This window comes from Oncorhynchus clarkii, chromosome 26, assembly GCF_045791955.1.
Source record: "Oncorhynchus clarkii lewisi isolate Uvic-CL-2024 chromosome 26, UVic_Ocla_1.0, whole genome shotgun sequence".
Lineage (NCBI taxonomy): Eukaryota > Metazoa > Chordata > Actinopteri > Salmoniformes > Salmonidae > Oncorhynchus > Oncorhynchus clarkii.
In genome coordinates, this window is record NC_092172.1 from 20,953,217 (window position 1) to 20,965,985 (window position 12,769).

At 40.0% G+C, this 12,769-nt stretch overlaps 1 protein-coding gene across 1 annotated transcript in view; it reads right to left on the reverse strand.

The window, feature by feature from the left end:
* The window catches only part of LOC139385159 (chromodomain Y-like protein 2), a 38,391-nt gene that overhangs the window by 12,640 nt on the left and 12,982 nt on the right, over positions 1 to 12,769 (reverse strand). The window contains exon 3 of the mRNA XM_071130244.1: positions 1,663 to 1,880. Coding sequence (XP_070986345.1) covers positions 1,663 to 1,880 — 218 coding nt within the window. The remainder of the gene's footprint in view (positions 1 to 1,662; positions 1,881 to 12,769) is intronic.

Sequence of the window (12,769 nt, forward strand, 5' to 3'; positions counted from 1 at the left end):
TTATTTTTGTTCAGTTGAGTCACACAATTTCTCAATTTACAATAAGTTTCCCAAATCAGATGTCCGGCCAGACTTATTCAACATAATTCCAAAATGTAGATTATGGGGTATTGTGTGTAGGCCAGTGACCAAATAAATCTCTGTATAATCCATTTTAAATTCAGGCTGTAACAACAAAATGTGAAAAAAGGGCGTGATTACTTTCTGAAGGCTCTGTTTGAATGTTAACGGACTCTAGCAAGTTATTGATTTCATAAACCTTATTTCAGAGGGCAAATGTTCTATGAAAAATACTGGGTTGCATATGACCATGTGTAAGATTACGACAAGCACACTCCAGAGCCAGTTAAATATGCATTTCCATATACAGAGTACTGGTCATCTACAGGCTTGGTAAAAGGAAAGAAAGTGTCCAAGAGGTGGGGAGAGGGTAAGAGAGTGATTGAGGGAGCGAGCACATGGAGAAGACGAGAGGTACTAAGAGTGAGACAGCTGTCGCTAAGTATCTGCTTGCAATAACATCTGTATGTGATCAATCAAATTTGCTTTGATTTACAATACAAACATATAATTATGTCATGGCCTACTGGGATGCACAGGGATGTGTCAGACTCATACATGACAGCATACAACTGCTTGCCATTAATAGCTTGATGCCTGGGGAAATAAGCAAATCAGCTGTCAGTCAAACGCACACAAAGACAGATAGAACATCTTCTCTTGGGAGATGTCTAAAGGGGGACCACTCAGCTCGGAAATGTATGGAATTATATCATAGAAGAGCAGTATGAAAATACAGCACTTGAGAGTGGATGAGTAAGACGTATTCCATCCTTAAGCAGAAGGTTTTTGTGCAAGGGAATCTTGCATATCACAAGAGCTCCTCTGGTAGCTCATGGCAGTTTTCTACAGTAACAGTCACCAATGACATAAGCTCTTTTGAGGGTGTGAAAATGTAAATTGAACGAACATTGGCCCTAGTTGTTGCAGCCATGTTGTGAGTTAGCCAGGACAAAGCCTCCAGTACCGTGGACAGCCAGAGCAGTAGAGGAACTAATTGGTCAATTAATACCAGCTTTTCAGCAATGGTAATGATCAGTTAAGGACCCGCTGATAACTGGGCACCAGTGTCATTTGAGAGGCAGTGGGGCTTCTCCCGTATCGACTCTCAACATTTTTTCACCACCACTAACGCTACGTAATGGATCGGCGTTTGAGCCACCCAGTACAGCTGTTTGAAGTGAAGAAAGTACTGCGGAGAACCACTGTGAAGGCATACTTTGACAAAAGACACATTTTACACAAACACAATCCATTCCCATTCTCAGTGTGTAATACAAATAGAAAAAAACTATTCTACGCTGAGTTTTATGTCAAGGCAATAAAAGGCTTTTGGCAGCCAAATGTAACACCATCGGAGAGGTATTCATTTCTCTGTCAGAATCTTCCTATTGAGATATCCTTAGAAATCACATAACACAATAGTCTGCGATGGGCCGTAATTCAGTCGAGTCACATTGTTACTCATTTACAATGTGAGGCAATGCATAGTGACATATACATTATGTCCGGTACAACAGTACATACAAGGGAAGAAAATACTAGGTACTGAATTATTCAAAAAGGCTTATGAGTCCTATTTCTGTGTGTCAAAGAATCTACCTCTGGTGTTAGTGCGTTGTTGTCAGACGTCTGGCTGGAGAGCAGCACGTGCGTGAAGCCCTCCTCCTTCCTGACGACAATGTCACGGAATCGACAGTTGGTCTCGTTCTGTCGCACGTTGTACCTCAGCCGCTTGTCGAACACGTAGCCTTTGTCCTCTCCAAGCTTCCTCTTCACAGAGCTGTGCAGATTCACCTCACCGTTGGAGAGTGTGGAGCCTGTTGGAACATATGGAGCAGAGTGAGTGATGGGCAGAGTGTGTGATGGGCAGAGTGTGTGATGGGCAGAGTGCGTGATGAGCTGAGTGTGTGATGGGCAGAGTGCGTGATGGGCAGAGTGCGTGATGGGCAGAGTGCGTGATGGGCAGAGTGCGTGATGGGCAGAGTGCGTGATGGGCAGAGTGCGTGATGAGCTGAGGATCCATCAGGAGTCAGAGCAGTGCCCCCTAATTTAGAGACTTTCCTGGAAAATGACATGGTGCATCTCAAGTAGAGGTCGACCGACTATGATTTTTCAACACCGATACCGTTAATTAGAGGACCAAAAGAAGCCGATACCGATTAATCGGACAATTTTAAATGTGTGTGTATATATATATATATATATATATATATATATATATATATATATATATTACAACAATGCTGAATGAACAATGAACACTTATTTTAACTTAATATAATACATAAATAAAATCTATTTAGCCTCAAATAAATAATGAAACATGTTCAATTTGGTTTAAAAGGAACCACCAGCTTTCATATGTTCTCATGTTCTGAGCAAGGAACTGAAACGTTAGCTTTCTTACATAGCACATATTGCACTTTTACGTTCTTCTCCAACACTTTGTTTTTGCATTATTTAAACCAAATTGAACATGTTTCATTATCTACTTGAGGCTAAATTGATTTTATTGATGTATTATATTAAGTTAAAATAAGTGTTCATTCAGTATTGTTGTAATTGTCATTATTACAAATACATAAAAAAATATATATTATAATTGTTTTAAATCGGCCGATTAATCGGTATCGGCTTTTTTGGTCCTCCAATAATCGGTATCGGTATTGAAAAATCATAATCGGTCGACCTCTATCATCTATATTGCTCTGTTTGCATGTCTTTTCAGACTCTTTCTTAAAATACTCCCTTGAAAGAGTGAGAAGGCTATATCAATTTTCTTTGTCATCAGGCAACATCCCCATTTTGCATGCTGCTCTCTTGTCAACGTATCATAACTATTGAATCAGACCCCATCTCGATTCTATTAGTCTCTAAGTCAATGAAAGAGGAATGACTGCAAATGAGCAGAGAGAATGGATTCACACCAAGGCCCCAGTCTGGGGTAAACTATGGCTGTGACAACATTCAAATGGAAGACCATGATCCTCAGAGAGAGACAATGTGACTCATTTTGTTTACAGGTCTACATAGAACAATTACTGAGCACTGCTGATCACAGAAGACCAAACAGGGACCAACATTTAGTTACTGACCAAGGCAAACATAACTTGACCCATTGAGAGATTAGCAACTACAATGATAATTAATTCTATTCCTACAAATATATTTTATCACAACAAATGTTTCTGATCTGACTTGACCATGGGAAAAAGAGCTAGTGTAATAAGGTGCGTACTGGTGGCAGAGAAGTCAGGCGCAGGAGAGCGGAAACTGATTACAATGGTGTCGTTTAATCAACATAAACCACCGTCAACAGAACAATACAATAAATGGGTCAAACAAAACCCTGTAATCACCAGCATACCATGTACAAGCACTGCAAGAAACAATTACGGACAAGTACATGGGGGGGACAGAGGGTTAAATACACAACATGGAATTGGAACCAGGTGTGATGGAAGACTAGACAAAACCAATGGAAAATCAAAAGTGGATCGGCAATGGATCGGTGACGTCGACCGCCGAACGCCGCCCGAACAAGGAGAGGGACCAACTTCGACGGAAGTCGTGACAGCTAGTGTAAATGCTGGCAAACCGTGTTCAAACCTTGGCTTGATCCCTCAGGGGTAGGTAGGCCTTTCAGAGTCCCCAGACCCCAGCCTGATGTTAGACTCCAAGGCTAGCTGTAAGCGTGACAGACATTTCTCCTCGGTTATCTTAGACATCATAGGTTATCACTCGACTAATAAACTATTACACTCGTTGCGATGGGACCATATTGAGGCAAATGTTTCTATGAAGGCAAGGTGACACTAATGAATCCGTATAGTGGAAGTATATAGATTGATGACATTAAAACGTCAACCCTGTCCTGCTTTCACGATAGACAGAGGTAGAGAGGATAATGCAAAGCATAAGGGACTGTAGCTAATTTGTGACCGACCACCTCGATTCGGTCTTATGTGGCAAAATTTGAAATTGTGTTTTTTATGTTGGACAAAAGTAGTGATTCACAGCTACAAAATGGTATATCATACACTGCAGATGAGGAACAACGGGAAAGTAATTCTGCTTTGAAAGTTAACTTCTTGACTCTACTTGAGACGCATATGTCTCAAGTAGGCACCTGGAAATGCAAATGCGCTACGCTAAATGCTAAATGTACTCGTTAAAACTCAAACCTTGATCAAAATTCACAAGCAGGGTATTGAATTAAAGCTACACTCGTTGTGAACCTAGCCAACAAGTCAGATTTTTAAAATGCTTTTCGGCGAAAGCATGAGAAGGTATTATCTGATAGCATGCACCACCTGAAAATGCCTGAATGCGACGTAAACAAAGACTCTGCTTATCCGACGCAGCACAAAACGCAGAAATAAAATATAAAACATTCATTACCTTTGACGAGCTTCTTTCTTGGCACTCCTATATGCCCCATAAACATCACTATTGGGTCTTTTTTTCGTTTAAATCGGTCCATATATACCCAAAATAGCTTTCTATGGAAGCTGTGTCATTCAGAAAAAAACATCGTTTTTAAACGCTGCGTAATTTTTTTAAATTAAAAAAGTCGACGATAAACTTTCACAAAACACTTCGAAATCCTTTTGTAATCCAACTTTAGGTATTAGTAAACGTTTATAATCTATCAAAATGATTACAGGGCGATGTATATTCAATAGCTCCTCGTGTGCAAATCAATGGCTTCCCATGTCCACATTAACAACATCCGGGTGGAGACTGGAAGAAACGGAAGCCAGATAGATGGATTTTCCAACAATAAATTCAATTGAAAATGACGACAATGGCGACATCGTGTGGAATTTGTATGAATTGCATGCAGGTCGATATTAAATTTTGTCCTCTTTTAACAACCCATGGAAGTGACTTATGGAAATTATTTTTAGCTTTCAGAGAGCAGTTTTTCTTGCGTTTTTCGATGAAACACACGATCTGTTATAGTCACAGCCGTGATTTAACCAGTTTTAGAAACTTCAGAGTGTTTTCTATCCACACATACTAATCATATGCATATACTATATTCCTGGCATGAGTAGCAGGACGCTGAAAAGTTGCGCGATTTTTAACAGAATGTTCGAAAAGGAGGGGGTAGAAGTAAGAGTTAAACTTGTAACCTCACTTTTGAGGAAATGTCCCTTGAATGTTTTAGTACACCTACTGTAGAGCTCTTCTTTGTCTACACCTATTCATTATCGTTCACACCCTCAACCTTTAGCCCCACCCATCTCTTTAGAGATTCACATGCGAGGCCATGTGCTAAACAGAGTGAGTAAGGTATTGTAGTAGAGACCCAAAGATTTCAAGACTAAAAGTGGTTAATGTAGTAGCCTACAATAAGGAAAAACTCCAGGTAACAATACCCTATGTAGTCCTTAGCCTATATACTAATCTGATTTTGGTGCAGGTAATGTTGTTGTTCACATTACCGTCTTTGGTAAACACACACTATATCAAACACAAAGGTGTAAACAGTACAGTGAAATGGTTACTTGTATATTTGCATAGTAGCAATATCAAAACAGAAAGTTTTCAGATAAAAATGTGGTATAAATATGTTATAATTATTAGATGATGCTTACTGAGACACCTAAATTGATGGGTCATGTGAAATAAATGCTTTAACCTCCCACCAGTCACATCTAGCTGGGATGGGTCACTATTTTCTAGACATGTACACATGTTTATGAAATGCAATAGATGGCCGTATTCACCCCCAGACACACCTGGCTAACTTGATGGGTCATGTAATCAGTCTTTTGTTTAGACATGTAGCTAGCTAGGTAAACAATGAATCATAATCCCAACCATACTACTAGCAATGCAAACTGATTGTCATAGCTAGCCACCATGCATGAAATGCTGTAGTATGTTTCTGCAGGTAGCTAAAGCTAACCAACTAACGGTGACTAACCCCATTCAGTACAAATTTGCGCAACCGCGACATTCAAACAAGGCTGCAATGAAAACTAATGGGACTGTAGCAACTGTGTTGACATCAAAATCTGGGGTGTGAACTACATATCTATTCAAGCGTTGATTGACATGGTAATAGTTCTATAGAGAAAAAAACTGACCCCTCCGACGCTGTACGTTAAATTGTGACGTGTCATGACATAACGTACAGCACACATAAAGCAACTAATTCTGTCTTACACCCTCTCTCCACCAGGTGTAGCACTTACCTCACCATTTAAAAACAAGAAAGGGACAGGGTAAGGGGAATACCTAGTCAATTTTTGCATCATCACTGCAAGCTATCATGACTCTCAAAAGCTGCTGTTTACTTCTGAAGATCACTTTAGCACCGCCCTAAAAACCCGATTCAAAATCGCCCCAAACCTTCAAATAGGTATGTAATGACACATTATATAAACTCTTCATAGTGTTTTATTTACATTTTAGAGGTGATAAGTTGGACAGATCAAGTGAAAAAAGCAGTTTCCCCACACGACATCTCACCTTCTCACTATCACGACATCTCACCCTCTCACTATCACGACATCTCACCTTCTCACTATCACGACATCTCACCTTCTCACTATCACGACATTTCACCTTCTCACTATCACGACATCTCACCTTCTCACTATCACGACATCTCACCTTCTCACTATCACGCAGCAGGTTTCACTTCCCCACCCGCCCCTTTTTTTTAAACAGACGGAGCTCATTGCCTTCTTGAATCATGAAGGTCTCGTCATTGATTTTGTTGGAAAGGGGAGAAGTTTGTCTTTACAATGGTATTGATATTACAGTTGATCTGGAAGTATTACGTTTTTGGGGCGTTAAAATAAGGTAAATTGTACGGACCAGCGCAATGTACAGAAGTGAGTTAGTTCACGTTAAGTTCATTGTTAGCTATTTAGCTAACATTAGGCTATGACTAGCAATGCAAAAGGCTTTCTGAGATACAAATAATATTACTACAAATAATATTACTACACAGATCATACACGCAACATTAGCCAGCGAGCCAGCAAGCTAACGTTAGCTAGCTAACAGTTCACTTGCAATGAAAACAACTGTTTTGACAAAATTAGAATAGTATAATATCTGAAAATGTAGCTAGACTCTTACCCGTAAACATGGATGAATTCTTCAAAGCATTCTGGAATCCCTTCAGCTGACTAAATAAGTTGTCCTGTCTTTCTGTTTTGTTTGTACAACTCTCGTTTGGTCCGCATTGTGTCAAGTCACTCCAGTTCACACTGACCGTGTGCAGAAAGTAGTCCATCGCAACTTTTTCCCACTGATCTTTGTCGATAGCACCTGATAAATTCAGGGCAGAAATGTTGTTTTGAGCAGTAGCAACTAGAGGTCGACCGATTATGATTTTTCAACGCCGATACCGATAATTAGAGGATCAAAAAAATCTGAAACCGATTAAAATCGGCCGATTTTTATATATATATCTATTTGTAATAATAATGACAATTACAACAATACTGAATTAACACTTTTATTTTAACTTAATATAATACATAAATAACATCAATTTAGTCTCAAATAAATAATGAAACATGTTCAACTTGGTTAAATAATACAAAAACAGTGTTGAAGAAAGTAAAAGTGCAATATGTAACATATAAAAAAGCTAACGTTTCAGTTCCTTGCTCAGAACATGAGAACATATGAAAGCTGGTGGTTCCTTTTAACATGAGTCGTCAATATTCCCAGGTAAGAAGTTTTAGGTTGTAGGTATTATAGGACTATTTCTCTCTATACCATTTGTATTTCATATACCTTTGACTATTGGATGTTCTAATAGGTACTTTAGTATTGCCAGCCTAATCTCAGGAATTTATAGGCTTGAAGTCATAAACAGCGCAATGCCTGAAGCTCAGCAAAGAGCTGCTGGCAAATGCAGGAAAGTGCTGTTTGAATGAATGCTAATGAGCCTGCTGCTGCCTACCACCACTCAGTCAGACTGCTTTATCAAATCATAGATTAATTATAATAACACACAGAAATACGAGCCTTAGTTAATTAATATGGTCAAATCCGGAAACTATCATTTCGAAAACAAATCTTTTATCTAATGGGTGGCATCCCTAAGTCTAAATATTTCTATTACATTGCACAACCTTCAATGTTATGTCATAATTATGTACAATTCTGGCAAATTAATTCCGGTGTTTGTTAGGAAGAAATGGTCTTCACACAGTTCGCAATGAGCCAGGCGGCCCAAACTGCTGCATATACCCATGACACTGCTTTCACAGAACACAAGAGAAGTGACACAATTACCCTAGTTAAAATAAATTCATGTTAGCAGGCAATATTAACTAAATATGCAGGTTTAAAAATATATGCTAGTGTATTGATTTTAAGAAAGGCATTGATGTTTATGGTTAGGTACACATTGGTGCAACGACAATGCTTTTTTCGCGAATGCGCTTGTTAACTTCTTGGTGACTGGGGGCAGTATTTTCACATCCAGATGAAATGCATGCCCAAATTCAACTGCCTGCTACTCATCCCCAGAAGATAAGATATGCATATTATTAGTATATTTGGATAGAAAACACTCTGAAGTTTCTAAAACTGTTTGAATCATGTCTGTGAGTATAACATGATTTATATTTTTATTTCTGAGTTTTGTGTCGCGCCTGCAGGGTTGAAAAAATGTTTTCTGTCTTTGTTTACGAAGGTGCTACCCTCAGATAATAGAATAGTTTGCTTTCGCCGGAAAGCCTTTTTGAAATTTGACATGTTGGCTGGATTCATGTGTAGCTTTAATTTGGTATCTTACATCATGATTTCATGAAAGTTTGATATTTATAGTAATTTATTTGAATTTGGCGCACTGCATTTTCACTGGCTTTTGGTCAGGTGGGACGCTAGCGTCCCACATATCCCAGAGAGGTTAACTCACCCGTTCGGCGAAGTAGGCTGTGATTCAATGATAAATTAACAGGCACTGCATTGATTATATGCAACCCAAGACAAGCTAGATAAACCAGTAATATCATCAACCATGTGTAGTTAACTAGTGATTATGTGAAGATTGATTGTTTTTATAAGATAAGTTTAATGCTAGCTAGCACCTTACCTTGGCTCCTTGCTGCACTCGCATAACAGGTGGTCAGCCTGCCACGCAGTCTCCTCGTGGAGTGCAATGTAATCGGCCACAATCGGTGTCCAAGAATGCTGATTACCGACTGTTATGAAAACTTGAAATCGGCCCTAACTAATCGGCCATTCCGATTAATCGGTTGACCTCTAGTTTGAATGAATGCTTACGAGCGTGCTCCTGCCTACCAACGCTCAGTCAGACTGCTCTATCAAATATCAAATCATAGACTTAATTATAATATAATAAACACACAGAAATACGAGCCTTAGGTCATTAATATGGTCAAATCCAGAAACTATCATTTTGAAAAGAAAATGTTTATTCTTTCAGTGAAATACGGAACCATCTAAATATTGCTGTTACATTGCAGAACCTTCAATGTTATGTCATAATTATGTAGCCAGGTGGCCCAAACTGCTGCATATACCCTGACTCTGCATTTATTGATCTCAAGAGAAGTGACACATTTTCCCTAGTTAATATTAACTGTCTAACATTAATTTATTTTAACTAAATATGCAGGTTTAAAAAATATATACTTGTGAATTGATTTTAAGAAAGGAATTGATGTTTATGGTTAGGTACATTTGTTCAACGATTGTGCTTTTTTCACGAATGCTCTTTTGTTAAATTGTCACCCTTTTGGCGAAGTTGAAGTAGGCTGTGATTTGATGATAAATTAACAGGCATCGCATTGATTATATGCAACGCAAGACAAGCTAGTTAAACTAGTAATATCATCAACCATGTGTAGTTAACTAGTGATTATGCTAAGATTGATTGTTTTTTATAAGATAAGTTTAATGCTAGCTAGCACCTTACCGTGGCTTCTTGCTGCACTCGCATAAACTGCCACACAGTCTCCTCGTGGATTGCAATGTAATCGGCCATAATCGGCGTCGAAAAATGCAGATTACCGATTGTTATGAAAACTTGAAATCTGCCCTAATTAAAAATCGGCCCTAATTAATAGGTCAACCTCTAGTAGCAACACTTTTTCAGTTCTCCAAGGATTATCTTCACATACTGAGCAGCTCATGTTATAGACAGAAGTATGCTACATGGCAGACCAATCCAAACTCATCTCTCGGCATGTCAAGCCCAGCCATTATCTCAGCCAATCATGGCTAGCGGGCAGGTTCCTGCCTTTTTCTGTGGCTAAACCAACTAGGCTCGTAATTTAACTATTGTATTTCTATTTACACATGGCTTACAAGTTTGTTATTAAGACACATGAAAGCTCACATAATCCGGGAGGCATTTCTGTCAAAAAAAGAATTTTATAAAAATAAAACGATTACATTCAAATGCCACTCCTGTGAAGTAGTGACGTACGACATAAGCCTAGCTTCCTGAAACAGGTCACATTTATGAGCCCATTGCTGTGTCTTTCAGCTGGGGTCTAAGTGACTCTGGATTGGAAAACAATAATCATCTGTGGAAAGACACAAAGGGTTTCTGTGGAAACACAGATTTTTTATGCTTTTTACCAGGGTTTCAGACAAATATGTGCCCTGCAAAAATCACTGTTCAAGTGTAATACAAGCATGCCTGCTTTTGGCTTTTCTTCGTATGTTTGACGCAAATCGAATCTTCCATTCCTCTCAATTAAAAAAAAAAAGGCTGTTGCGCAGCAACTCACTGCCTTCCTGAAAACAAACAATGTATACGAAATGTTTCAGCCTGGTTTTAGACCCCATCATAGCACTGAGACTGCACTTGGGAAGGTGGTAAATGACAATTTAATGGCATCAGACCAAGGCTCTGAATCTGTCCTCGTGCTCCTAGACTTTAAGTGCTGCTTTTGATACCATCGATCACCACATTATTTTGGAGAGATTGGAAACCCAAATTGGTCTACACGGACAAGTGCTGGCCTGGTTTAGATCTTATCTGTCGGAAAGATATCAGTTTGTCTCTGTGAATGGTTTGTCCTCTGACAAATCGACTGTACATTTCGGTGTTCCTCAAGGTTCCGTTTTAGGACCACTATTGTTTTCACTATATATTTTACCTCTTGGGGATGTCATTCGAAAACATAATGTTAACTTTCACTGCTATGCGGATGACACACAGCTGTACATTTCAATGAAACATGGTGAAGCCCCAAAATCGCCCTCGCTAGAAGCATGTGTTTCAGACATAAGGAAGTGGATGGCTGCAAACTTTCTACTTTTAAACTCGGACAAAACAGAGATGCTTGTTCTAGGTCCCAAGAAACAAAGAGATCTTTTGTTGAATCTGACAATTAATCTTGATTGTTGTACAGTCGTCTCAAATAAAACTGTGAAGGACCTCAGCGTTAATCTGGACCCTGATCTCTCTTTTGAAGAACATATCAAGACCATTTCAAGGACAGCTTTTTTCCATCTACGCAACATTGCAAAAATCAGAAACTTTCTGTCCAAAAAAACGATGTAGAAAAATGAATCCATGCTTCTGTTACTTCTAGGTTAGACTACTGCAATGCTCTACTTTCCGGCTACCCGGATAAAGCACTAAATAAACCTCAGTTAGTGCTAAATACGGCTGCTAGAATCCTGACTAGAACCCCCAAAATGTGATCATATTACTCCAGTGCTAGCCTCCCTACACTGGCTTCCTGTTAAAGCAAGGGCTGATTTCAAGATTTTACTGCTAACCTACAAAGCTTTACATGGGCTTGCTCCTACCTATCTTTCTGATTTGGTCCTGCCGTACATACCTACACCTACGCTACTGTCACAAGACGCAGGCCTCCTAATTGTCCCTAGAATTTCTACGCAAACAGCTGGAGGCAGGGTTTTCTCCTATAGAGCTCCATTTTTATGGAATGGTCTGCCTAACCATGTGAGAGACGCAGACTCAGTCTCAACCTTTAAGTCTTTACTGAAGACTCATCTCTTCAGTGGGTCATATGATTGAGTGTAGTCTGGCCAAGGAGTGTGAACGGAAAGGCACTGGAGCAACGAACCGCCCTTGCTGTCTCTGCCTGGCCGGTTCCCCTCTCTCCACTGGGATTCTCTGCCTCTAACCCTATTACAGGGGCTGAGTCACTGGCTTACTGGTGCTCTTTCATGCCGTCCCTAGGAGGGGTGAGTCACTTGAGTGGGTTGAGTCACTGACGTGATCTTCCTGTCTGGGTTGTCGCCCCCCTTGGGTTGTGCCGTGGCGGAGATCTTTGTGGGCTATACTCGGCCTTGTTTCAGGATGGTAAGTTGGTGGTTGAAGATATCCCGCTAGTGGTGTGGGGGCTGTGCTTTGGCAAAGTGGGTGGGGTTATATCCTTCCTGTTTGGCCCTGTCCGGGGGTATGATCGGATGGGGCCACAGTGTCTCCTGACCCCTCCTGTCTCAGCCTCCAGTATTTATGCTGCAGTAGTTTATGTGTCGGGGGGCTAGGATCAGTTTGTTATATCTGGAGTACTTCTCCTGTCTTATCCGGTGTCCTGTGTGAATTTAAGTATGCTCTCTCTAATTCTCTCTTTCTCTCGGAGGACCTGAGCCCTAGGACCATGTATCAGGACTACCTAGCATGATGACTCCTTGCTGTCCCCAGTCCACCTCGCTGTGCTGCTGCTCCAGTTTCAACTGTTCTGCCTGTGGCTATGGAACCCTGACATGTTCA